Consider the following 26,749-nt stretch of genomic DNA (forward strand, 5'->3'; position numbering starts at 1 on the left):
AATAAAGTGGCCACTGAGTTTACGTCCTATGTAATAAAGCTTTTGCCTTTTGTCTCTGACCACCTCTCCCTCTGTCCCTCCTCTCTGTCCCCCCCCCCCCACCCCCGGCTGTTACAAATGCAGAAGAACCTGGCGGAAATGCTGTCGCTGAAGGAGAAACGTCAGAATCTGTGCACCCACGTGGGGCGACCGATCGAGCTGGACAAGATCTTCCTGACCAAGGTCAAGGTGCCTCACACGTTTGCTGTGCACTCCTACACCAGGCCCACCGTCTGCCAGTACTGCAAGAAGTTACTCAAAGGCCTCTTCCGGCAGGGGCTTCAGTGCAAAGGTCAGTGTGAGACCCGTGGAACTTTGAACTTTGGTCGTGAGCTAGTTTAGAGTCTATTTACACGAGGGTTTGACCTTCTGTGCCTTACCTCATTTGGACTGAAGCAGCTAATACAAGGGGGCGTAATTTTAGTGACTGGAGGAACTTCTGGGGGGGGATGTCAGAGGTAGGTTATTTACAGAGTGGTGGGTGCGTGAAACACCCTGCCACTAGTGGCGGTGAGGCAGATACACTGGGGGGATCTAAGAGACGTACATGGATGATGGACAAATGGAAGATTACATAGGAGTGAAGGTCAAAAGGTCAGCACAATATTGTGGGCCGAAGGGCCTGTACTGTGCCGTAATGTTCTGTATTCTATATTCCATGAGCGTGTGATGAAGAGGGAGGAAGATTAAGGTGGGGGAGTGTGGCGTAAGGCACAAGGTGGGTGTGAGACACGAGGTGGAGGAGCTGGACACAAATATGTAGCTCGGGTGCCTGAGACTTTTGCACAGGACCATATCGGTCAACGTGGAGCGCAGAGCGAGATTGTAAAGTTGGTGGGAGCAAAGGATGTTAGGAATGGCGAGAGCAGAGCACCGTGGGAGGGGTGTGGGACAGGTGGCAGAGAAGGAGTGCCGGGGTAGGGGGCACGGGTGCAGACACAACCAGCCCTGAGACACCAGGCAAGGTCATTTGATTCCAAACAAACGGTTTATCGATCTTTACAGAATGTCTCGCTGGTGCTTCCTGCTCCCTCCCCTCTCCCTTCCCCTTTCCCCAACCATGATTCCCCTCTCCCTTCCCCTTTCCCCAACCACAATTCCCCTCTCCCTGGCCCCTTCTCACTCTCAGTCCACAATAGAGACCCAGATCAGAATCAGGTCACATCCGTCATGAAATTAGTTTATTTTTGTGGCAGCAGTACAGTACAATACATAAAATTACAACAGGACTGTGCAAAAGTCTTAGGCACCCTGGCTATATATATCTGCGCCTAAGACTTTTGCACCGTACTGTACAGCTTGTAGGAACGTCACAGGCACATAGAATCCGATTAGTTATTTACTTACTTCCTTACTGAGATGTAATGTGGAGCAGGTTGTAATGTCCAGCTCTTCGAGATGAGCCCAGAAATCCTCTGTTTTAACCCCAGCCAAATCATGGGACAATTTACAATGACCGATTAACCTACCAATCGGAACACGTGGGAGGAAACCAGAGCACCCGCTCACCCGCTACGCGGCCACGGGGAGAATGTACAAACTCCTCGCAGGCAGAGGCGGGAATCGAACCCGGGTCGCTGGTACTGCGGAGCGTTGTGCCAACCACTACGCTACCTTACTGTTCACAAGACTTAAATGCAAATCATACAAAATTTTAACAAAGCGCAATTAGGAAAAGAATATAATTTTAACTCAAGGTGGTCAATGTGGTGACGGTGTGATAAACTGGGGTGCTGATTATGCTGGTCGGTTCGAACACCGAGCGGTTAGAGGGAGTCAGAATCAGGTTTATCATGAGCCATAAAACCCGTTGTTTCACGGCAGCGGTGGTACAAAACGTAAACAAAAAGGACCATAGGTCACATAGGTAATATAAATAAGTAAATAAATAAACAGGGCTCAAGGAGAGCAAAGATAGTGGGCTGTTGTTCATTGCAGTAACTTTTTACAGAGAAGTGCTTTCCAGGTAGAACGGTAAGGCGCAGGGGCCACGACTGGGTAGATTGAGAGATCCTGAGTTCATCTCTATCGCAGATCGCCATTACCTCCTCTAATGGAAAAGACTCCATTAATACCACAGAGGGGTTGGGATCTGCGGGGGATAGGTGCTTGTGGTCACAAACAGGGCTAATGGAGCCAAGAAGGGAGTAGGGGGAGGGTGAAGGTGGAGGTAGGTGATACATTGGCCATGCAACACTATGATCCACTCCATAGTATCCTGGACATCTCAAGGAGTGATGCCCATAATTAAAGATCCCCATCACCCAGGTCATGCCCTCTTCTCATTGCTACCATCAGGAAGGAGGTGCAGAAGCCCGAAGGCACACACTCAATGGTTCAGAAACCACTTCTTCCCCTCTGCCATCCGATTCCTAATTGGACATTAAACCCAAGAACGCCACCTCACTCATAAAATGGCCATATGAAGATAGGTGGAGGGGCAGGTCGTTTTGAGGAAGTGGAGAGGCTGCAGAAGGACTGAGACAGATTGGGAGAATGGGCAAAGAAATGGCGGATGGAATACAGTGTTGGGAAGTGTATGGTCATGCACATTGGTAGAAGAAATGAAAGGGCTGACTGTTTCTAAATGGAGAAAATATTCAAAAATCTGAGTTGCAAAGGGACTTGGGAGTCCTAGTGCAGGATTCCCTAAAGGTTCATCTGCAGTTTGAGTCAGGGGTGAAGAAGACAAATGATGTTGGCATTAATTTCGAGATGACCAGAATATGAAAAAGAAGGATGTGATGTTCAGGCTTTATAAAGCACTGGTGAAGCCTCACTTGGAGTGTTGTGAGCAGTTTTGAGCCCCTTATCTGAGAAAGGAGGTTTACGAAAATGTTTCAGATATTGAAAACCTTATCATATGAGGAGCATTTGATGACTTTGGTCCTGTGCTCAACTGGAATTCAAAAGAATGAGGGGTGACCTCATTGAAACCTGTCAAATGTTGAAAGGCCCTGATAGAGTGGATGTGGTGAGGAAGTTTCCTATAGTGGGGGAGTCTAGGACCAGAGAGCACAGAGAGAGTGGATGTGGAGAGGATGTTTCCTATAGTGGGGGAGTCTAGGACCAGAGGACACAGATAGAGTGGATGTGGAGAGGTTGTTTCCTATAGTGGGGGAGTCTTGGACCAGAGGACACAGATAGAGTGGATGTGGACAGGATGTTTCCTATAGTGGGGGAGTCTTGGACCAGAGGACACAGATAGAGTGGATGTGCAGAGGATGTTTCCTATAGTGGGGGAGTCTTGGACCAGAGGACACAGATAGAGTGGATGTGGACAGGATGTTTCCTATAGTGGGGGAGTCTAGGACCAGAGGACACAGATAGAGTGGATGTGCAGAGGATGTTTCCTATAGTGGGGGAGTCTAGGACCAGAGGACACAGATAGAGTGGATGTGGAGAGGATGTTTCCTATGGTGGGGGTCTAGGACCAGAGGGCACAGATAGAGTGGATCTGGAGAGCATGTTTCCTGTAGTGAGGGAGTCTCGGACCAGAGGACACAGATAGAGTGGATGTGGAGAGGGTGTTTCCTATGGTGGGGGAGTCTAGGACCAGAGGATATAGCCTCAGGATAGAGAAGTTTTCTGTTAGAACAGAGATAAAGAGGAATTTCTTTAGCCAGAGTGTGGAATTCGTTGCCACGAGCTGCTGTGGAGGTCGTCATTGGGTGTATTTAAGGCAGAGCTTGATAGGTTCTTGATTAATCAGGCCACGAAGGGATGTGGGGTGGAGGTAGGAGATCCGGTCTGAGAGGGCTGGTGAAATGGTGGAGCAGACTTGATGGGACAAATGGCCTAATTCTGTTTCTACACCTCATGGTCTTTTGGTTTTGCCAGACTGCAAGTTCAACTGCCACAGGAGATGTGTGGAGAGAGTGCCCAATGATTGCTTGGGAGAATCCAGCATCAATGGAGGTGAGACGTGACTAAGCACTCGTTTCTCTTTTATTCCTGGGGCATCCTCATTTGTTGTCCATCCTGTGAAGGTGGGACTGAGCCTCCCCCTCGACCCACTGCATTCCACGTGGTGAAGCTGCTCCCACAGAGGGTTTAGACACAGTCATAGCGAAGGACCTGTGATACGTTTTCCAGCGCCGGGCTGTAGTGGTGGGTCCAGCAGGCTGAGCCGACACTTAGTTGCCCTCGGAAGGGGTGGTGGGTGGTGAACTTCCTTCTTGAACCGCTGACGATGATGAATATACCCAGTGAGGCTGACACCACAGGAAACCCTGGGGACCCGCGGTGCTCCCGACGTATTGGCTATCTGAACTGGTATTGGGGCAAATGATTTTCTCAGGAGCATTTGATGGCTCTGGAGATACGTCTACACCAAAGGAGATGGTCATACGAGCAGCCGGTGCAGATCACAAGTCCTGGTTATGTGACAACTGACGCCAGGCAGACAATCTCTGAAGAGTATTGATAATGGCTGGGGTCGCCCGTCTTGTAAAGACACTGCCCAGAAGGGGGCAATGGCAAACCACTTCTGTAGAAAAATTTTCTAAGAGCAAAGACCAAGTATGCCCATGTCGTACGGCGCGGCACATAATGAGGGTGTAGATGATGTCTCTAGGCCGATACTGACTGGAGCTCAGAAGGATGAGATGTGCTTACATTTACCCTATCTATATCCCTTATAAATTGGTATCCCTCTGTCAATACGCTTCAGGGTATAAAGTCTTAATCTATTCAACCATTCCTTACAACTCAGTGCTCAAGCCCAGGCAACATCCACGTAGTTTTTCTCTGCACTCTATCTGTCCTGTCCTGTCCTGTAGGTACGTTGGTGACCAGAACTGCACACACAGTGGAGCCTGTCCCTTCACGTCCCCACGTATGTTTCTTTTCGACTCTGTCTTGCTTCGGGAATGTCCGAATCCCATTTGCCTTGCAGACCTCCTCAGCCCAGGGGCCGACACGGACGTCAACATGGAGGACGTCAGCGAGTACCCTGACGGAGACAAGGCCATCACGGCCGACGACTCCGACGAGGCGAACACCAGCTCCGGCAGCACGGAAAACGGTTTCCAGGGAGAGGACGGCCCCAGCAGGATGCTGAGGTGCGCTGTGAGCGGGGGTGGAAAGGTCGAGGGGAGGTTACGCTCGCTTTGAGTTTGAACTAGAGCTCATGGGTTAAGGGTGACAGGTGAAATATTTAAGAGGAACCTGAGGCGGGATCTTCTTCGGTCAGAGGGTGGTGGCTGTGGGTGTATTTGAAGTCACAGAAAAGTCCTAACCTGTTCAATCTTTCCTTCTAGCATCATCACTCACTCCTCTCTCTCTCTCTCTGGTTAGTGACCCCATGGCCTCCAACATCCCCCTGATGAGAGTGGTGCAGTCGGTGAAACAGACCAAGCGGAGGTCCAGCATGACGGTGAAGGAGGGCTGGCTGGTTCACTACAGTAACAGGGATGTCCTGGTAAAGCAAACTCGTCTCAGCTCTTGGATCTTTCATTACTGTGCAAAAGTCTTGGGCGCACATACCGTATCCAGCCAGGACGCCTAAGACTTTTGCACAGACCCGCAGTAATTTTATGGATTGCGCTGTACTGCTGCCACAAAAAAAACACAAGTTTCTTGACATACATGAGTGACGATGAGCCTGATTCTGATCTGGGTCTCTATTGTGGACTGAGAGTGGGAATCATGGTTGGGAAAAGGGGAAGGGAGAGGGGAGGGAGAGGGAAGCACCAGAGAGACATTCTGTATCGATCAATAAACCAATTGTTTGGAATCAGATGACCTTGCCTGGTGTCTCAGGGCTGGGTGTGTCTGCACCTACCCCGGCTCTCCTCTGCCACCTGTCCCACACCCCTCCCGCATCGCTCCACCCTCGTCATTAGCGACATCCTTTGCTCCCGCCAGATTTGCAAACTCGCTCTCCGCTCCACGTTGACAAACACAGGACTCACGCACAGTACTATGTTATACAGCGCCCCCACCCCCATAACTCTCTAGATTTTGTCTTTTACAAACGTTTGTGTGTTTTAAACATGTTCTTTCTTGCAACTTATAATCTTGGACCATTTGTTTGTAGAGAATGTGATACCAGGGCTTTGGTCCCTGCATAAGACCACCTTTACTGTCAGTGGGTGAGGACCTGAAACCTGTTGTTTCAGATCATTCCAGATCTCCGATAGAGCAAAGCCTCCTTTCACCATCAAGTCGTCTAACTCGTTCTCTCTCACATCTCCGTCCACTCTCCAAAATTGAGAGGCAGTTCACTGTAACCCATTAGCCTGGGAGGACTCAAGTTCCCGGGGTGAAACACAGTCTCGAACAGGGCACCCAGACTCCACGCGGACAGCACCCGATGGCGGAATCGAACCCGTGACCTCGGAGTTGTGGGGCAGCAGGGCTGACCGCTGCGCCAATGCGTCGCCTGTCGCTCCTCGGTCCATTTCAGAGGTTACCACTCAGCCCCATTTAACAGATCAAACGTATCGCTAACTGGGTCAAGTTTTAACGCACTGAACTGAATTGATTTTATTACTTACGTCCTTCGTATACACGAGGAGTAAAAATCTTTACGTTACATATCCGTCTAAATGTGCAATTTATAGTAATTTGTAATAAATAGTATGTACAACAGGACAGTCAATATAACAGAAATACAATTGTGTCAGCATGAATTAATCAGTCTGATGGCCTGGTGGAAGAAGCTGTCCCGGAGCCTGTTGGTCCTGGCTTTTATGCTGCGGTACCGTTTCCCGGATGGTAGCAGCTGGAACAGTTTGTGGTTGGGGTGACTCTGGTCCCTAATGATCATTTGGGCCCTTTTCTTGCACTTGTTTTTGTAAATGTCCCCCATTTATTTTGTAGTTACTTTAGCAAGCCCCGTCTGGCAGAACGAGCCCCCCCCCCCACCCCCGTTTATACTATGCGGCCAATTAACCTGAAAATATTTGGAGTGTGGGAGGAAACCGGAGCCCCTGCGATCACGGGGAGAACTTACAATCTGCGGGATTTCCGCTGAGGTCGCTGCCGCTGTCTGTAAGGAATCTGTATCTTCTCCTCGTCACCGCGTACGTTTGCCTTGGGAGCTCCGGTTTCCTACCAGCATTCCAAAGGCGGGGTTACGCTGGCCGCTGACCCTTGAAGGAAATTCAGTGCATCTACCTCCCCTCCATTTCTTCACATTGGAAGCAGTTCTTACAAAAGTCTCTCTTTTCATTCAAACCAGCGTAATGGAGTTGCAGAGAATCTAACCTGTCTCACCCTAGCCGGTTGGACAGTTCCCCAGTGCTTCCAAAGCTCTCTCACCCATTGGGCGAATTCCACCGATCCACCTTTCTCATTCATACCATGTTGCAAATCCCTTGGATCCGTCCTTTGCGAGCTATTCCCATTGGATGAATTTCTAGTAATGGCATCCTTTACCCTCCTGGTAGTTGGAGTTGCATAGGTTTGCATGTGAATCAGATTCAGGTTTAATATCACCGGCATACGTAGTGAAATTTGTTGTCTTTGCGGCAGCAGCACATAATAATCGAGGGAAAAACTGTGAATTACAGTAAGCGTGTATATTAAAAAGTTAAATAAGTAGTGCAAAAGTAGAAATTAAAAAGTAATGAGGTGGTGTTCATGGGTTCAACGTCCATTCAGATATCAGATGGCAGAGGGGAAGCAGCTGTTCCTGAGTCATTGAGAGTGGGTCTTCAGGCCCCTGTACCTCCTCCCTGGTGGTAGCAATGAGAAGAGGGGTCTTCAGGCTCCTGTACCTCCTCCCTGATGGTAGCAATGAGAAGAGGGGTCTTCAGGCTCCTGTACCTCCTCCCTGATGGTAGTAATGAGAAGAGGGGTCTTCAGGCTCCTGTCCCTCCTCCCTGATGGTAGTAATGCGAAGAGGGGTCTTCAGGCTCCTGTCCCTCCTCCCTGATGGTATCAATGAGAAGAGGGGTCTTCAGGCTCCTGTACCTCCTCCCTGATGGTAGCAATGAGAAGAGGGCATGTGCTGGGTGGTGGGAGTCCTTTTTGGGGTTTTGCTCCTGGAAGATGCTGGGAAGACCAGTGCCCATGATGGAGCTGCCTGAGTTCACAACTCTCTGCAGCTTACTGTGATGGAAACCTACCTGTGGGAAACAGAAGGTCTTTTGGAGGGAGGGGCTGCGATCGGGGAGAGAAGGAACAATTTCTGAATCAGGGCAGGAGGGCGAAAGACCCACCCTGAGCTATAACTCTCCTTTGGGGAGCTGGAGGGATTAACATGTTGTTAATGATGTTTTCTCTCAAGGTTGCTGTGCTTATAACAGGCTGGCATTAGCAATGAGAAGAGGGCGTGACCCGGGTGAAGGGGGTCCTTAGTGATGGATGCATCCTTTTTGGGGCATCGTGTCCTGACTGCCACGTAGGCTTGCTTTGAATCTGAATGGTAGCTTGATCTTTGATCGCACCTTGCTTTGGATCTCAGAATGAATCTTCCTCCTCTGTTCTGCCGCTGACCCTCAAAATCTTCCCTTCCAGAGGAAGAGGCACTTTTGGAGGTTGGACTGGAAATGCATCACGCTCTTCCACAACGACACAGGCAGCAAGTATTATAAGGTACCGTATCCTCGCTGGGATTGCGTAGTTCGTCATTGTCGAGGTGAGGGGGTCCGGAGGAGGTTCGTGAGAACGAAAGGCTTAACGTGCAGTGCTATGCAAAAGAAGTCTTCGGCACATGTTAGATAAAAATTCTGTAAAGTGAAGGTGCTTTCAAAGTAATGAAAAGTTTCGAAGTATCAAACGGTAAAAAGCTAAATCAAATCAATATTTGGTGTGACCACCTTTGCCTTTAAAACTGCATCAGTTCACTGTCGTGCGATTTTATAAGGAAGATCAGCTAATAGGTTGTTCCAGGCATCTTGGAGAACTTGTAGTGGTCCTTCTGTAGACTTTGGCTGTCTCGCTTGCTCCTGTCTCTCCAGCTAATCCCAGACAGCCTCGATGACGTTGAGATCAGGGCTCTGTGCAGGCCGTACACTCTGAAACCACGTTAAAAAATACAGGGTCCTGAAGAGTTTTGCACAGTACTGAGTGAGGAGTGATGGCCCTGGGCCTACACTCGCTGAAGTCCAGAAGAATCCGATTGAAACCTATCGAATGTCGAAAGGCCTCAGTAAAGTGGGCGTGGAGAGGATGTTTTCTATAGCGGAAGAGCCTAAGACTAGAAGGCACAGTCTTGGAATAGAGGGAAGTCCCTTTTGAACAGAGACAAGGAGGGTCTGAATGCTAGCTTGAAAGCCAGAGGGTGATGAATCTGTGGAATCCAGGTCATTTTGTGTATTTAAAGCGGAGGTTGATAGGTTCTTGATTAGAAAGGGTGTCGGGGCAATGGGGAGGAGAATAGGATTGAGAGGGATTATAAATCTGTCATGATGGAATGGCGGAGTAGGCTCGATGTGCCGAACGGCCTAATTCTGCTCCCAGGCCTTATGGTCACATGTACCAAATTACAGTGGGAAGCTTGTCATACAGTTCCCACAGATCAGTTCACTACTCGGTGCAGTGGGGTAGAACAAGGTTCAAAGGTCAATTTTATTATCAACGTATGTATGTGCAATACAACTCTGATACTCGTCTTCTGCAGATAGCCGTGGAATGCAGGAAAAGAACATGGGGGCTTTTGAAAGAAAAGACATCAGCCGCACCCCCCCACACACGAAAAAGAAATGAAATTCACAATCCCCAAGCCCCATCCCCTCCCTCACATGTAAAACTAACAGATCGTCCGCCCGGAAAATGGCAACTGGGACACCAGACCCGAAACCCCCATTCCCCTCCCTCGCGCAAAAAAATTACCGGATCATCCACCCGGAAAACAACAGCTAGACCACCAAACCCCTCACCCCTAACCCCCTCTCTCACACACAAAAGCTAACCGATTGCCCATCCAGAAAATGGAAGCTGAAACATCAAACCCCAAGCCCCCAGCCCCTCCCCTCCTACATATAACTACCAGATCTTCACATGGAAAGAGACAGCTGGTACACCATAAACCTGTAACCCCCCCTCCCTCGCAAAGAGACAACCACAATAGCATCAAACCCACAAACGCACGCAAAAAACAGGAACGATGCAGAATAAAGTGTAACAGCTACAGAGAGCGTGCAGTGCAGGTTAACGATAAGGTGCAAAATCATAACCAGGTAGATTGTGAGGACTAGTGACATAAATGAATCTCAGGGCAGTATATGGTGATGTAGGAGCGTGTATCTATTGTGTTTAACGTTGCACGTTTATTACGGGTAACTTGCCACGTGGTAGATGTGCAGAGTATGGTTACAGTAACCTCTCGTGCTCTGTCGTTAGTTCTGTTTTAGTCTGGTTCGAGCAGGGCTTAGGCCAGGGAACGATACTCTGACGTTGACCATTTAAGGATGCTTAGTTACACTTGACTTAATACGTTCAAGCAAGCTAAGGTCGCTAACGCTTAAGTATGCTTAAACTGCTTATTTCGTTAGTTTTAGTTTCATTTGTTTTTACAAAATTGTTCCCCTTTGCTGGTTTCTTAATAAAGGATCGAATGTAGTTTCTTAGACTTTGAATTCTGTTTCTTTGGAGCGCGTCGTACAATGTCAATCCCCCACGACCCCTATTTTTTGCCTCTGGGGGTTTTGGTTTGCTGTAAAGTAACTGCTACAGGTGACGTAAGTTCCACTCTAACTTACTTTGAGAAAAGGAATTGGCGCACAAGGGAGCGATATCGTGGTTCTTTAGCTGAGGAGAGGAAGCCACTGGCACCCGTGTACAGACTTCTGTCTCTTTGGGCTGATGGGAGCTGGGGGGCGGGGGAGAGAAGTCCGGGGATTGGGGGGGGTGAGACCTTTGATTATGCCGGCTGCTTTACTGAGGCAGCAAGCAGTGTAGACAGGGTTCATAGAACAAGATGGAGGCGTAGCAAGTGGATAACGGCAGAATTTCAGGCGGGAGGAAGAGATGGTAGAAAGGACTGGATTATTATAGTCACCTGTTCCGAGATACAGTGAAAAGCTTGCCTTGCATTCTGTTCCTACAGGTCAGATCACTGCACGGAACATTGAGGTAGAACAAGCTGAAACAATAAGAGGAAAGACATTCTTGCTATTGAGGGAGTGCAGCGTAGGTTCACGAGGTTAATTCCTGGGATGGCAGGACTGTCATATGTTGAAAGATTGGAGCGACTGGGCTTGTCTACACTGGAATTTAGAAGGATGAGAGGGGATCGGATTGAAACATATAAGATTATTAAGGGATTGGACACGCTAGAGGCAGGAAACATGTTCCCGATGTTGGGGGTGTCCAGAGCCAGAGGCCACAGTTTAAGAATAAGGGGTAGGCCATTTAGAACGGAGTTGAGGAAAAACTTTTTCACCCAGAGAGTTGTGGATCCGTGGAATGCTCTGCCCCAGAAGGCAGTGGAGGCCAAGTCTCTGGATGCTTTCAAGAAAGAGTTAGATGGAGCTCTTAAAGATAGCGGAGTCAAGGGATATGGGGAGAGGGCAGGAACTGGATTGTGGATGATCAGCCATGATCACAGTGAATGGTGGTGAATGGCCTACTCCTGCACCTAATGTTTATTGTCTATTGAGAATGCAGAATAAAGGGTAACAGTTACAGGGAAAGTGCGGTGCAGGGAGACGGTAAGGTGCACGAAGATGGTGAGGTAGGTTATGAGGTTAAAGGAGTGTCTTACCAGACCTATAGTGGTAGGGTGGAAGCTGTGCTTGGGCCTGGTGGTCAATATTTTCAAGTTTTTGTATCTTCGGCCCAATAGGAAGAGAAAGAGAAGAGGATGTGAGGTTAAGCTGGCGGGCAGAAGCAAGCGAGGGCAGAGTCCATGGAGGGGAGGCTGGTTTCTGTGACATGCTGTCCACGACTCTCTTCAGTTTCCTGTGTTCATGGGCGGAGCAGTTGCCGAAATGAGTCGTGATGGGTCCAGATAGGAAATGCCTTCAGTAAGAGGGTTAGGGAGATCATGGCAAGTGTCTGAGGGAACTTCACTCTGCACCCCTGGGCATTGGTAGGGCAGACAGTTAACTGAGGGGGTGAGGGAAACCCAGACACTTTATACCTAATGGCTTTCCATCCATCGCCCCTGTCCTCTCAGGAGATCCCACTGTCCGAGGTGCTCTCCGTGGAATCGGCAGACAGCGTCGGCTCCGTTGCCCATGGAGGGAACCCGCCGTGCTTCGAGATCCGGACCGGCAGCGTAATCTACTTCGTCGGCGAGAGAGCCCCTCCCTTCCCGCAGCCAAACTCTGGGAGCCAGAGTGGCCCGGCAGCAGCTCTCGAGGAGGCCAAGGCCTGGGAAAATGCCATTCGGCAGGCCCTGAAGCCGGTCATCTTCCAGGATACGGCCAATGCCCAGGGACACACACCGCGCAGTACGTACCCTTCCCCGTCTACTCGTCTGTATCAAGCGCTATCCTCTTGCTGAGTCTCAACCACCACCCCCGCCTCGCTCCAAGTTTCACCGAACATCGAGATGTTGCTCAACCCTACAGGACCAGCAGCCAAGTTCCCAACTCTATTCTTAAACCCACAGGATCATACCACACAGAAACAGGCCTACCTCATCCATGCCAACCGAGATGCCCATCTCATCTGGTCCCAGTTACCTGAATTTAGCCCAAATCCCTCTAAACCTTTCCTAAGTCAAGGTTATAGTCATTTAACTATATAGTTGTATACCGTCAAACTAGACGACATTTCTCCGAGCCAGTAGTCTAATAACCTCTTCTCTGACTTCCAGCCGGGTACAGGTATGAAATTTAACTAACGTTTCGGCGACAAACTCTGCCATCTTCATCAGGGATAATGTCTAGTCCGGTGGTATTTATACCCCCATTGTCCATCCCTCCTGATTGGTCAGTCCTCATCCAATCAGGTTTCCACTGTCCCACCTTGTGTACATTCAAATTGCAGTTCACACTGAGAGTGAGACCTTCGTCTTTGTTAAAATTCTTCTCCTCTGGTTTTATTTCAAAGGCTCCCTTCGCCAGGTGGTCCCAAAGGCCACTGGCCTGGCACAGTAGTTCTGTGCCGTCAAAGTCAACCCTATGGCCATTACGAATGGAGTGTTCTGCTATCGCCGATTTCTCCGCATAACCCAGACGGGGTGCGCGGTGGAACCCCGCATCGAGGAGCACAGGAGGTGTATCTGTTTGCGTTACCCCGAGAAATCAGCGGCAGTGGAACCGCAATGGCCAGAGGACTGACTTCGACAACACAAAACTACTGTTCTGCACCGCCTAGCGAAGGAAGCCATTGAAATAAAACCGGAGGAGAAGAATTTTAACAAAGACGAAGGTCTCACTCTAAGAACAGGAATTCGATTGTAAGCAAGGTGGAACAGCAGAAACCTGATTGGTTGAGGACTAACCAATCAGGAGGGATGGACGACGGGGGTGTAAACACCACCAGACTAGACTTGCCCGGGCATCATCCCTGATGAAGATGGCAGAGTTGGTCACTGAAGCGTTGGTTAAAGTCGACACCTGTACCTGGCTGGAAGCCCAAGGAGTGTTTGTTCGTCATATATACTGGGAAAGCAATGGATCCTTATTCACAGTCGTACACATAACACACAATAATTCAGGAAGGTAAGAATTAAATCTACAAATGAATTACAAAGATAAACAAAGTCAAATGGATAAATTACATATTGTAGGATACAAAATTATCCGGTGACTCTTTGAATGCGAGGCGTCAGGGAGTTCAGAAGCCTGACGGCCTGAGGGAAGAAACTGTTTCCCATCCTGACCGTTCTTGTCTTTATGCATCGGAGTCTCCTGCCTGATGGTAGAAAGTCAAAGAGGATGCTGGGTGGACGGGTGGGATCGTTGATAATACTAAGGACCCTGCGTACACAGTGCTCCTGGTAAATGTCCCCAATGGGTGGTAGGGAGACCCCTACAATCCTCTCGGCCGATCTCACAGTCCTTTGTCGGGAGTTCCGGTCCGATGCTCGGCTGTTCCCAGACGACATGGAGATGCAGCTCGTCAGGACGCTCTCGATGGTGCTCCTGTAAAATTCAGTGAAGGTGGGGTGAGGGGAGCTTCACTTGGCTACCATAACCATGGATTTACCAGCCTCATTTAATTTCTCTGCCAACTTCAGAACATTTACACACCGAGAGTTACCATTTAGGTCCCTTTTTGATCCTTCCTCTCTAACCTTTAACATTTGCCCCTTTGGAAAATCTCCTGATTACCCTGGCAGCCACCTACAGTCTTGTGCAAAACCCTTCGGCACAAATAGAAAGCTGGGAGCCTAAGACAACTGCACAGGACTGTATCTGTCAACGTGGAGCGGAGAGCGAGTTTGTAAACCTGGCAGGAGCGAAGGATGTTGGGAATGGTGAGCGTGGAGCGCCGTGGGAGGGGGGTAGCAGGTGGCAGAGAAGGTGTTGCTGGGGTGGTGCGGGTGCAGACACACCCAGCCCTGAGCCACCAGGCAAGCTCATTTGATTCCAACAGCTGGTTTATTGATCAGTACAGAATGTCTCTCTGGTGCTTCCCGCTCCCTCCCCTCTCCCTTCCCCTTTCCCCAACCATGATCCCCCTCTCCCTGCCCCCTTCCCACTCTCAGTCCACAACAGAGACCCAGATCAGAATCAGGTTTATCATCACTCACATCTGTCATGAAACAGTACAGTGTAATACATAAAATCAGCACAGTACTGTGCAAAAGTTTTAGGCACCCTGCATATCTATGTGCCTAAGACTTCTGCACAGGACTTTATGCCCCCTTGTCCTACAGTGCTCCCTATGAAAACTCAAGAAATTTCCCTGTGAAAATTCAAGTTCAAGGTTATTGTCATTCACCCACACATGTATATGGCTTAAACGAAACATTGTCCCTCTGGGGCCGAGGGGTGGAACGCAATGCGTATATCACACACAGCTCATATCGTTACGGCCCAGCACGTACGGTCACAAAATACTGTTAGCACAAGTCCCTGAGTGTCACAGCCTGAAGATCACAAACCAGAGAAAGCAGGCAGATGCTGGAAATCCAGAGCAACACACACACACACACACACAAAATGCTGGAGGAGCTCAGCAGGTCAGGCAGCGCCTGTGGAAAAGTGTAACAGTCAACGTTTCAGGCCGAGACCCTTCATCAGATGTGAATCGAGGGTCCCTCTCTATAACGAGAGAGGGTCTCGGCCCACAGCATCGACTGTTCACTCTTTTCCATAGATGCTGCCTGGCCTGCTGATGGCCTGAAGCTTGACAGAGTGACATAAAGAACGAGGTGCATTTTTATGTAAGAACTGGATTTACAGGATTTTGTGTTGTTGATGTCCAACAGGGTCTTGCAATCATAAGAAAAGCACTTAAGACAAATACTTATAACATTTGTTGGACCCAGAGAGGCTGCTGCAGTTTAGCCCAATGCCATTTTGACCTCCCAAGGATCCATTGGGGTTCGATTCCTTGCTGGGAATCCTTCGAGCTGAGTCAGAAAGGACCCTGTGATAAAAGTGCCGAAGCCCAGTCCTGCATAAATAAAGCACGGTAATGCATGGGGTCCTCCAATGCATCATGGGGCAGGTGTGAAAGAAACATTCGTAGGCCTCGCATCGGCTACTGTTGGGGTAGGGCAGGTTTTAATTTTATACCCAAACAGATCTCTGTTGCCTTAACCTTAGTCTGGTTCCTTTTAGCAAGGTGTAGAAATGAGACCTCTCCAGCTCAAATCATGGACTGTCCATCCTTGCCGTCCCCCCACCCACCACCATCCCGCCATGTGTGCTGCCTGACCCGTGAGTGGTTTTTCTCTGCTGAGATACAGCACGGAACAGGCCCTTCCCACCCTGCAAGCGATACCCCGATTTAATCCTAGGACTCCTGGGACAACTTACAACCTACCAATGTAGATCTTTGGACTGTGGGAGGAAACATACAAACTCCTTACAGGCAGCGGTGGGAATTGAACCCTGGTCGCCTGTACTGTAAACCATTGTGCTAACCACTACGCTACCGTGCCGCCTGAGTTCCTCGGCCTTTTTATGTGCTGCTCCAGGTTCCAGCGTCTAGTCTCTTGTGTTATTATTGAAACCTGCTCCCGCCATACTTTTTGGCAGAGTGTTCCAGACACCAATGACTTTTGGATGAGAAATCTTCCCTTTCTTTTAATTATTTAGCGATACAGTGCAGAGAAGGCCCCTTCGAGCCACGTCACCCCAGCGACCCCACAACCCCGATTAACCCTAACCTGACCGTGGCACAATTTACAATGACCAGCTAACCTACCCAGTACATCTTTGGATTGTGGGAGGAGACTGGAGCACCCCCCCGATTCCACGGGGAGCGCAGACAGAGAATCCTTACAAAACAGTGCCAGAATTGAACTCCAAACACTGGAATTCCCCGAGCCGTCAAAGCGTTGCGCTAACCGCAGGGAAAAACTCCCTCCCCTTATTACTGAACCATCCACCAGCAGGGACAGATCCCCCTTACTGAAAACACAAGGGGTTCTGCAGATGCTGCAAGTCTGGAGAGCAAAACGCTGGAGGAGCTCAGCAGGTCAGGCAGCAAGCAAGAGTAAGTCCGCAGTTACGGGAAATCTGAGCCACACGTTTTGGGTCAGGCAGCATCTGTGGAGAGGAATAAACAGTTGACGTCTCGGGATAGGTGGCAAGGGTGGTGATCTGTTAATTCTACCAGGGCAAATTCCTGTTAGCAAAAGAAGGATAAGGCACAGGACCTGTGTACGTAAATACCTTCATTGTCTGGTTTGGAAAAGTAGTGTAGTGGCACCACCTACTGGAAGCTCAAAGGAATTGCGCTCTCAGTGCCCAAACACTTGTGACACATTCAGCCCATCAGCTCGTTACTAGCTACTAGCGCAGTTATCCATCAATCCCACAGCTCCTCATGCATTAGCCACCCATTCCCGTTATTAATTATTAACCCTTTGATTCTTTTGCCACATGAGAGCGATGGAGTTAGTTGAGGCAGGTGTGTTAGATACATTTATGAAGTACACTCAACGGCCACGCTATTAGATACACCTGTACACCTGCTCATTAACGCAAATATCAATCAGCTAATCGTGTGGCAGCAGTTCAATGCATGAAAGCACGCAGACACGGTCATGAGGTTCAGTTGTTGTTCAGACCAAACATCAGGATGGGGCAGAAATGTGATCTGTGACTTTGACCGTGGAATGATTGTTGGTGCCAGATGGGGTGGTTTGAGTATCTCGGAATCTGCTGATCTCCTGGGATTTTCACACACAACAGTCTCTAGAGTTTACACAGAATGGTGTGACAAACAAAAATAATCCAGTGAGCAGCAATTCCAAGAGTGAAAAAGCCTTGTTAATGAGAGAGATCAGAGGAGAAGGGTCAGTCTGGTTGAAGGCAACAGTAAGTCAAATCACCACCCGTTACAACAGTGGTGTGCAGAAGAGCATCTCTGAACACACAACATATCGAACCTTGACAGGCCACAGCAGCAAAAGACCTTGGACGCACTCTCAGTGGCCACTTTATTAGGGACAGGAGATGCCCAGTGAAGCAGCCACTGAGAGTATACGAGCGAGTACATGGATGAAAAGAGTTTAGAGCAGGGGATCCTAAATTGGGGTCCACTGGTAAAGGCAAAAAAGGAGAGGAGTCCCTGGTTTAGACGCAGATGGTGGAGACAGTTGGTACATGATTAGTTAAATGGATTCAGGCTACAGAGAGATGGGGTTGAAAACTTCAGCCATGATAGAATGGTGGAGCAGACTCAATGAAGCGAATAATCCAATTCTGCTCCTATATCCCCAATGTTGTGTGTGTGTATTTTGACTCCTCTTTTTTCGGTCTGCAGGACAAGCTTCTGTCACATTCTCCATGACCAACAGCCAAATCCAGGAGAACGTGGTGAGTGAAGTCAGCGTTACTCATTCAGCTGGCGGTCACACGCTTCCTCCTCAACTATTAGTCCAACATCGGTAGGTAGGAGAAGCACTACCTCGCTTGTTCCGCAGAGGCCTGTGTCCGATTTCAGTGAAGATACAGGAGGTGGATGTGTAGGAGGAGCTTTACCCTATCGTTAACCAATGCAGTGTGTGACGGGACAGTGTAGAGGGAGCTTCACTCTGTATCTAACCCGTGCTGTCCCTGTCCTGGGGGTGTGTGATGGGACAGTGTAGAGGGAGCTTCACTCTGTATCTAACCCGTGCTGTCCCTGTCCTGGGAGTGTGTGATGGGACAGTGTAGAGAGAGCTTCACTCTGTATCTAACCCATGCTGTCCCTGTCCTGGGAGTGTGTGATGGGACAGTGTAGAGGGAGCTTCACTCTGTATCTAACTCGTGCTGTCCCTGTTCCATTGACTGGGTGCCACCTGTACCCAGACATTTGGCCTCTTTGATGCCCTCCACATTGGGGCAATACCAGTACACAGGTAGCTCTCAGCCCCATCTCAGTCCGATCTGTCATGCGTCTCAGACCACTTTCTCTGCTTCTCTCTCACTAGGACATCGCCACCGTCTACCAGATCTTTGCAGATGAGGTTCTCGGATCTGGACAGTTTGGTATCGTTTATGGAGGTGGGTGAACTTTCAACGTACGGTATAACAGGGCTGAAGGACAGAGACTCAGCTGGAGCCCGGCAGCCTGCTGTTACCCGCTCAGCCTATGGTCTTGCACTGAATTTAATGCCTGATGATGATTGTATAATTTGGCTTATTTGATTACATTTCATTTTGAATAATGTTTGTCTTTGTTTATGATTTTTAATTTTGTGTCGTATTTTTATGACTTTATTGATACACGTTGGAAATAATTTGGAAGGCTATTGTAGCTCAGGTGGTTGATGGCTGGGTTGAGTTATTCTCCGATCTTGGTGATTTATTTGCAAACGTTTCGTCCCAATATGAGGAGACATTGTCACTGCGCTGTTAATTGTGCAGTGACGATGTCTCACCGTATGGTAATGAAACATTTTGCAAGCAAATTGCCAAGATCGGAGAGCAACTCAACTTAGCCCGATTCACATATCTTTACAATCTATGAGCCTGCATCTTAAAGCAGGAAAGGTACCAAATAAATAAAGTTATTAATTGTTTACCTGCACTGCACTTTTACTGTAACTTCTACACTTTATTCAGAACCAAAATCAGGTTTAATATCTCTGACGTTCCTTGTGAAATTTGTTATGTAGCAGCAATACTTTGGAATGCATAATAATAAAAATTACAGTAGGAAGTAAATATATATTTTTAAAAGAAAAATTTAATAAGTAATGCAAAAATAGAAATAAACAAGTAGTGAGGTAGTGTTCACGGGTTCAGTGTCCATTCAGGAATCGGATGGCAGAGGGGAAGAAGCTGTTCTGAATCATTGAGTGTGTGTCTTCAGGCTCCTGTTCCTCCTCCCTGATGGTAACGATGATCTTGCGTGATGGGGGTCTTTAATGATGGAGGCTGCCTTTAAGAGGCGTCGCTCCTTGCAGATATCCTGGATACGACAGAGGCTGGCGCCCATGATGAAGCGGACTGAGTTCACAACTCTGCGCAGCTTACTCCGACCCTGTGTGGTGGCCTCCCTCCTGAGACCCATACCTGAGGGTGATGCAGCCAGTTAGGGTGCTCTCCACGGTGTATCTGTAGAAATTCTTGTTGGGAATGGCTGCCTTGAAAGCAGGGCTGTGGTCAATGAGTAAGACCGGACATCAGCACAGCAGTTAGCACAATCTCTTCACAGTGCCTGAGATCACCAGACGGGGTTTGATTGCTGTCACTGTCTATAGCAGTTTGCACATTCGCCCCCGAGTGACCGACCGGGTTGAATGGGTGCTTGGATTTCCTCCCACATTCTGAAGACTTACTGATCTTCAGTGGGCACTGTATCGTACAGAGAAAATCTACAGGTCTGGAGGACCTGGGTTATAAGGAAAGACTGAATAGGTTAGAACGTAGTAGATTGAGATTTGATAGAGGTATACAAGATTATGAGGGGTATAGACAGGCTTTTTCCACTGACTGACGATGGGTTAAAGGTGAAAGGTGTAAATTTTAAGGGGAACAGAGGAGAAACGTCTTCACTCAGAGGGTGGAACGAGCTGCCAGCACAAATGATGCATGTGAGCTCGATTTCAATGTTTGGATATTACATGGATGGTAGGGGTGCGGAGGGCTGGTGCAGGTTGATGGGAGCAGGCAGTTTAAATGGTTCAGCATGGGCTAGATGGGCCCAAAGGCCTGTTTCTGCGCTGAACCTCTCTGTGATTGTATGTATGTTGGCACTGGAAGCATGGTGGGCCCTCCGGGCTGCCCCCAACACATCGTCAGACTGACACAAACCAGTGCCTCTCGGTGTACGTGTGACCAAGTGAGCTCACCCTTATGGGAGTCCGAGCGTTTTCCTGCAGGGCTCCACTGAAATGTCACCAGAACCTCACCCAGCCCTCCCACCACTTCCTGCTGTTGCCCCATTGAGATGAAAGCAGGCGTGGGTCCAGGAATCAGAGCAGCACCAAAGTTCAAAGGGAATTTTATCATCAGAGTGCATCTACCTCTCCACGTACAACCCCGACATACATCTTCCTGCGGGCATATTAAACAAATCTATGGAACAGTAACTGTAACAGGCTCAATGAAAGATCAACCAGAGTGCAGAAGGCAACAAACTGTGCCAATGCAAATATAAACAAATAGCAATAAATAACGAGAACATGAGATAAAGAGTCCTTAAAGTGAGATCATTGGCTGTGGGAATATCTCAGTGGATGGGCAAGTGAGTGTAGTTAACCCTTTTGTTCAAGAGCCTGATGGTTGAGGGGTGGTAACTATTCCTGAACCTGGTGGTGTGAGTCCTGATGTTCCTGTACCTTCTACCTGATGGCAGCAGTGAGAAGAAACCATGACCTGGGTGGTGGGGGTCCCAGATGATGGATGTTGCTTTCCTACAACAGTGTTTCATGTAGATGTGCTCAATGGCTGGGAGAGTTTTACCTGAGATGTACGGGGCTGAATCCACTACCTTTTGTAGGATTTTCTGTTCAAAGGCATCAGTGCTCCCACACCAGCACCCCTGGTACTGAGGCCAAAATACCTGAGGGTTCCAATATAATGTCTGGACTGAGTTTGTCTTTTTCGATGTCCTCTGTCAAAGATACCTCAGAGATCTCTTGAGTTGAGGGAGGGAGGGGAGACGATTTAAAGTTTCTTTTCAAGAGGGAATTGGATAAGTAATTGATGGGAAAAGTCATAGATTCATGGAAATGGGCCATTTGACCCATTGAGTCCATGCGGACCGTCCTGGGAACGGGGCCCAAAGTCCGGAGGAGGAGGTCCACTGCCTGGAACCGAGTCTGTGCGAGTTGGAGCCCTGTGCCTGAAGGCCTGACTCGGAGTCGGCTGGGGTTGAAGGACGGCGTGTGCGCGTGACTGGGGCTTGTCCTGCTGCGGTCGTGTTCTGAGTCGTTCTGCTGAGCGTTGTGGGTGTGCAGCGGAAGTGTGGCCCCAGCACTGCCTTGGGCGTGTTGCTCGTTTGCGCTAATGATGCATTTCACTGTGCAGTCCCGCCCAAAAGTCTCAGGCACCCTAACTATGTATATGAGCCTGAGACTTCTGCACGGGACAGTATTTGTCGACATGGAGCGGAGAGCGAGTTTGTAAATCTGGCAGGAACAGAGGGTGTTGGGAATGGCGAGGGTGGAGCGTCGTGGGAGGACAGAGGCGGAGTCCCAGGGGTTGGTGCGTTTGCAGACACGCCCAGCCCTGAGACACCAGGCAAGGCAATCTGAATCCAAACAATCATTACAGAATGTCTCTCCGTTGCTTCCTGCTCCCTTCCCCTTTTCCCAACCATGATACCCCTCTCCCAGCCCCCTTCCCACTCTCAGTCCACAATAGAGACCCAGATCAGAATCAGGTTAATTGTCACTCATTTATGTCATGATCTCTTTTTGCAGCAGCAGTACAGTGCAATACATAAAGCTACTCAGTACTGTGCAAAGGTCCTAGACATCCTGGCTTTTAGATATGTGCCTTAGACATTTGCACAGTACTGTATGTTTTGATATATGAACTTGAATTTTGAATCGAGCATCCGCTTGTCCCAGTCCTACACCCAGTCCTCGGGTGTTGGGGAATGAGCAAGGAGGTGGGATTAATATATGCACAGAACATAAAATGTCAACAGGACACGGTCTGTAATGGTGGATGGGTCTTGCAAAGAGCTAGCACGGGGCCCGATGGGCTGAGTGGCCTCCCTTCTCAGGTCGATGCCTTTGCGCTTCATTTCCAGGCAAGCACCGAGAGTCCAGCCGGGACGTGGCCATCAAGGTGATCGACAAGCTGCGATTCCCGACGAAGCAGGAGAGTCAGCTCCGCAACGAGGTGGCCATCCTCCAGGTCAGCTGGGCGCGAGAGGGAACCCTCCCTCATCCAGATGGGCAGTGACGGGGTGGGGGGGGGGGTAGGACACCTGCACTATAACGTGAGACCGTAAGATATCAGAGCAGAATTAGGGAATTTGGCCCATCGAGATCTGCTTCACCATTCCATCATGGCTGAATTATTAACCTTCCTAACCCCAATCTCCAGCCTTGTCCCTGTTACTTTTGATGCCCTTGCTAGTCAAGAACCTATAACCCTCTGGTTTAAATATACCCAATGGCCTTCACAGCCATGTGTGGCAATGATTTCCACAGATTCACCGCTCTCTGGCTAAAGAAATTCCTCCTCGTCTCTGTCCTAAAGGGTTTTGTATTCTGACACCGTGCTCTCTGGCGCTAGACTCCCCCACTTTAGGAAACATCCTCTCCAAAACCATCCTATCTAAGTCTCGCTATATTCGAAAGGTTGCAGTGGGATCCCCCTCATTCTTCTAAACTCCAGTGAGTACAGGCCCAGAGCCATCAAACACCCCTCATACATTAACCCTTTTATTCCCGAGATCTAGGTAAGGGGCCCCAAACTGGTCATGATTCTCCCAAGTATGGTCTGACCGATGCCCTTTTCCTCCTCCTCCTTCAGGGCCTGTGTCACTCCGGAGTGGTCAACCTGGAATGCATGTTCGAGACGCCCGAGAAGGTCTTTGTCGTCATGGAGAAGCTGCACGGTGACATGCTGGAGATGATCCTGTCCAGCGAGAAGGGGCGACTGCCAGAGAGGATAACCAAGTTCATGATCACACAGGTAACCGGCCCTTTCCCTCAGTTTTGCCCCAATGAGCCCATGTCGCCCAATTACATCACGTAAGCAGTTGACCCGCTGACCGGTGCGTCTTTGGACTGCGGGAGGAAACCGGAGGGCGTGCAAACTCCTCGCAGGCAGCGGCAGGAAGTGACCTTCGATCACTGATTCTGTATGTGTTTCACTCATCACTACCTCCGGGACAAAATACGATGATTAGCTGTTAGCATCGTCTTCATCCTGCCTGCACAGTCAGAGGTCTAAAGCTGAGGACCTCACCACCCCAACTCTGTTAAATACTCCCAAAGCTTGTTAATTAATGCAGGAACTTCAGAACTCTTGGCATCTGCAATTAAGGATCCTAACCACCCAGGACATGCCCTCTTCAAGCAGGAGGTACAGGAGCCTGATTCAGATTTGTCACCTAAAATCATAGAAAAGTGCAGAAATAGGCCCTTCGGCCCATCTAGTCTGTGCCGAACCACTTATAACTTGTCTACTCCCATCAACCTGCACCAGGACCATAGCCCTCTGTACCCCTCCCTACCATGTACCTATCCAAACTTCTCTTAAACGTTGAAATCGAGCTCAAATGCACCACTTGAGCTGGCAGCTCGTTCCCTGCTCTCACTACCCTCGGAGTGAAGAAGTTTCCCCTCGCATTCCTCTTAAACTTTTCACCTTTCACCCTCAACCCATGACCTCTGGTTGTCGTCCCACCCAACCTCGGTGGAAAAAACCTGCTTGCATTTACCCTGTCTATACCCCTCATGATTTTGTATATCTTTGTAAAATCTCCTCTCAGTCTTCTACGTTCTAAGGAACAAAGTCCAAACCAATCAATCTTTCCTTATAACTCAGGTCCTCCAGACCCAGCAACATACTCTTGTACTCCTTCAAGCTTGTTTACATCTTTCCTGTAGGTAGGTGACCAAAACTGCACATAATACTCCAAATTATGCCTCACCAATATCTCATACAACTTCAAAATAACATCCCAACTCCTGTACTCAGTACTCGATGGGCTGAATGGCCTAATCCTGGTCCTACATCTTAAGGTCACCAATGCCCCTTGCTGAGTTCCTCCAGCACCTTTCCACCTCCGAGCTGGGAAGCAGGACAGTTGGTCTGGTCCCTCCCAGGGTTTTGTATTCCCCCTCCCCCTCCCCTGCCCCTTCCCCCTCTCCCTCCCCCTTCCCCCTCTCCCTCCCCCTGCCCCTCCCCCTCTCCCTCCCCCTGCCCCTCTCCCTCTCCTTGACTCCTCCTTGAGGCAGCTCTTTAACAAGGCGGTACCTCTCACTCTTCACAGATCCTGGTCGCCCTCCGTCACCTGCACTTCAAGAACATCGTTCACTGCGACCTCAAGCCGGAGAACGTGCTGCTGGCATCGGCCGATCCCTTTCCCCAGGTGGGTAGCCGCGGCGACCAAGATGGCTGCTTATCTCCATCTTGGGTTCCCCAGACTGCTTTTGGTTCCAGACCTCCCACCCAAACCCCAAAAACCGGGCACTCTATCCACTCAGTACTCGGGTCGAGTGGCCCTCGGAGTATTTGTCGGCCGGGTGTTTGGCTGTGGAAGAATCAATGGTTGCTTAATGAACTCCCTCTGTTAGTTAAATGACAATCAGCAATAATCTTCTAAAATAACTAATTTTTCTCCTGTAATTTTAAGCAGAGATTATTACTGCTTAATGAACGAGTGACAATGATTATGGACGTTTTTATGGAAAATGGTTGCCCTGTTCCTTATTTATGTGTATTTTTGAGGAGGATGGTCAATACTGGTAGCTCTGGTAGCTGGAGTTGGGAGTGCTCATGTTTATATAGGCCCCTATTCGCTTGCCTCCGTCCTGATTGGCTACCCCTTCGGTTGACCTTTGAATTCTATTGGCTCATGTTTCTTTGGCTTTCAGGGGTCCATGGGAGGCATCTGTCTCGCTGTCTTTACGGAGTTATCAGGAGAGAAAGCAAACATGTCAGAGTAGTTGCCATCTAGGGGACCCTTAGAGCTGAAGGGGTAGCCAGTCAGGACCGAGGCAAGCAAACGTGGGGGTGGCGGTTGTGGAGGGCTATATACGTACGAGCGCTCCCCAGGGAGAAACACCAACAGCTGCGCACTGAGGAAGCCTCACTGACCGGTCTGCAAGCTCGGCAAACACCGCCAACATCAAACGTGTATCCGTTGTTGGGGTACGTATAAAGATATAGCAGAGACACTGACATAAATGGAATATCCTGAAAAACCTCTTCAAAACTTACTAATCTTTAAAAAAAAGTTGTATTTATAAACTGTGCTGTCACTATAACTATTTACTACCCGAATACTGATGTGCACACCAGGTCTGCCCGCATTTCAAAAGGTATTAACCAACGTCGCATGTTCTCACAATCATTTCACTGGCACAAGATGGAGTGAGGTGTTTTCAGTGGAAACGTCTCACTGCTTTTGGGTTGCTAAAGACCACTTGCTGCTTCATTTGGGCGTAAAAGTACTCATAATGTATCATTTTATCATGGGTGGGGTTTAGAGAGTTGAGGGGCAGCGCTGCAGGCAGTGTGCCGAAAAAATTCTTGTGCGTGCCGTTTTGGGCACGGGTGCCATAGGTTCTCCACCCCTGCTAAAGTAACGGCTGACCTGATTGTAATCTCAACTCCACATACCTTTCACTCCTTTTCTTTACAGGAGCCTAACTCTCTCTTTAATGGGTCCTGCCCTTGGGAGAAACTATCTTGGACGTGGCGATCCTCTGCAGCCCCAGGGTCAGAGAGGTTTTCTAATGGCTTGGCAAACCTTGGCCACCGAGCTTCCCACACACAAGGGTAGAGAGGGGCAATTGGATCGAGCCAAGCTCACTTCACTCCCCAGTTGTACCCCGAGAGGATTCATATTGTGACCCTCTTTATTGGAAATGACTAGAAACTGTGGCCCCCAGTTTCAGAAATGGGTCAGGGACTAGAATGGTTTGCAGAGTCTCTCTGCCTGGGTCACTTGGGTGTTGAAGCCTGCTCAGAGAAAACGCAACTGCAGCTAGAATCTTGGAATTAAAACCTTGCGGGAGATAATGGCCCCGTTTAAAATTGGGGCAGGGTATTTTCAGCTGGTCTGTGTTCGTAGCTGTCGCTGTAATCTCAGGTGATTACAAACTAGGGTGTAAGTTTATCTCTGTGTTTCAATCTCTCTCTCTCTCTCTCTCTCTCTCTCACCTTGCTGCCTTGCCCACCCCATTTGCCACCCACCCTCATTCCCTTCTAACATCTCCTCACTCCTCTCTCTCTTCCTTCCCACCACCTTCTCCCCTCTCCTTTCCTCTCTCTCTCCCCCTCTCTCCTCCTTTCCTCTCTCTCCCCACTCTCTCCCCCTCTCTTCACCCACTCTCCCCCACTCTCTCCCCCTTCTCTCTCCCTCTCCCTCCCCTTCCCTCTCTCTCCCCTGTCTCTTCCCCCCTTCTCTCATTCCCCCTCTCTCCCTCCCCCTCTCTCTCCCTCCCCTCTCTCTCCCCTCCCTCCCCCTCTCTCCCTGCCTCTCTCTCCCTCCCCCTCTCTCTCCCTCCCCTCTCTCTCCCCTCCCTCCCCCTCTCTCCCTGCCTCTCTCTCCCTCCCCACAC

General features: G+C 49.3%; 1 protein-coding gene across 1 annotated transcript in view; it reads left to right on the forward strand.

Annotated features, from left to right (window-relative positions):
• Positions 1–26,749, forward strand: part of prkd2 (protein kinase D2) — a 131,008-nt gene that overhangs the window by 95,637 nt on the left and 8,622 nt on the right. Inside the window, exons 5-15 of the mRNA XM_059950948.1 lie at positions 124–331; positions 3,880–3,957; positions 4,937–5,102; positions 5,338–5,461; positions 8,506–8,583; positions 12,110–12,386; positions 17,830–17,882; positions 18,479–18,551; positions 22,255–22,361; positions 22,986–23,147; positions 24,454–24,552. Of these exons, the coding sequence (XP_059806931.1) occupies positions 124–331; positions 3,880–3,957; positions 4,937–5,102; positions 5,338–5,461; positions 8,506–8,583; positions 12,110–12,386; positions 17,830–17,882; positions 18,479–18,551; positions 22,255–22,361; positions 22,986–23,147; positions 24,454–24,552 (1,425 nt within the window). The remainder of the gene's footprint in view (positions 1–123; positions 332–3,879; positions 3,958–4,936; positions 5,103–5,337; positions 5,462–8,505; positions 8,584–12,109; positions 12,387–17,829; positions 17,883–18,478; positions 18,552–22,254; positions 22,362–22,985; positions 23,148–24,453; positions 24,553–26,749) is intronic.

This window comes from Hypanus sabinus, chromosome 26, assembly GCF_030144855.1.
Source record: "Hypanus sabinus isolate sHypSab1 chromosome 26, sHypSab1.hap1, whole genome shotgun sequence".
Classification (NCBI taxonomy): domain Eukaryota; kingdom Metazoa; phylum Chordata; class Chondrichthyes; order Myliobatiformes; family Dasyatidae; genus Hypanus; species Hypanus sabinus.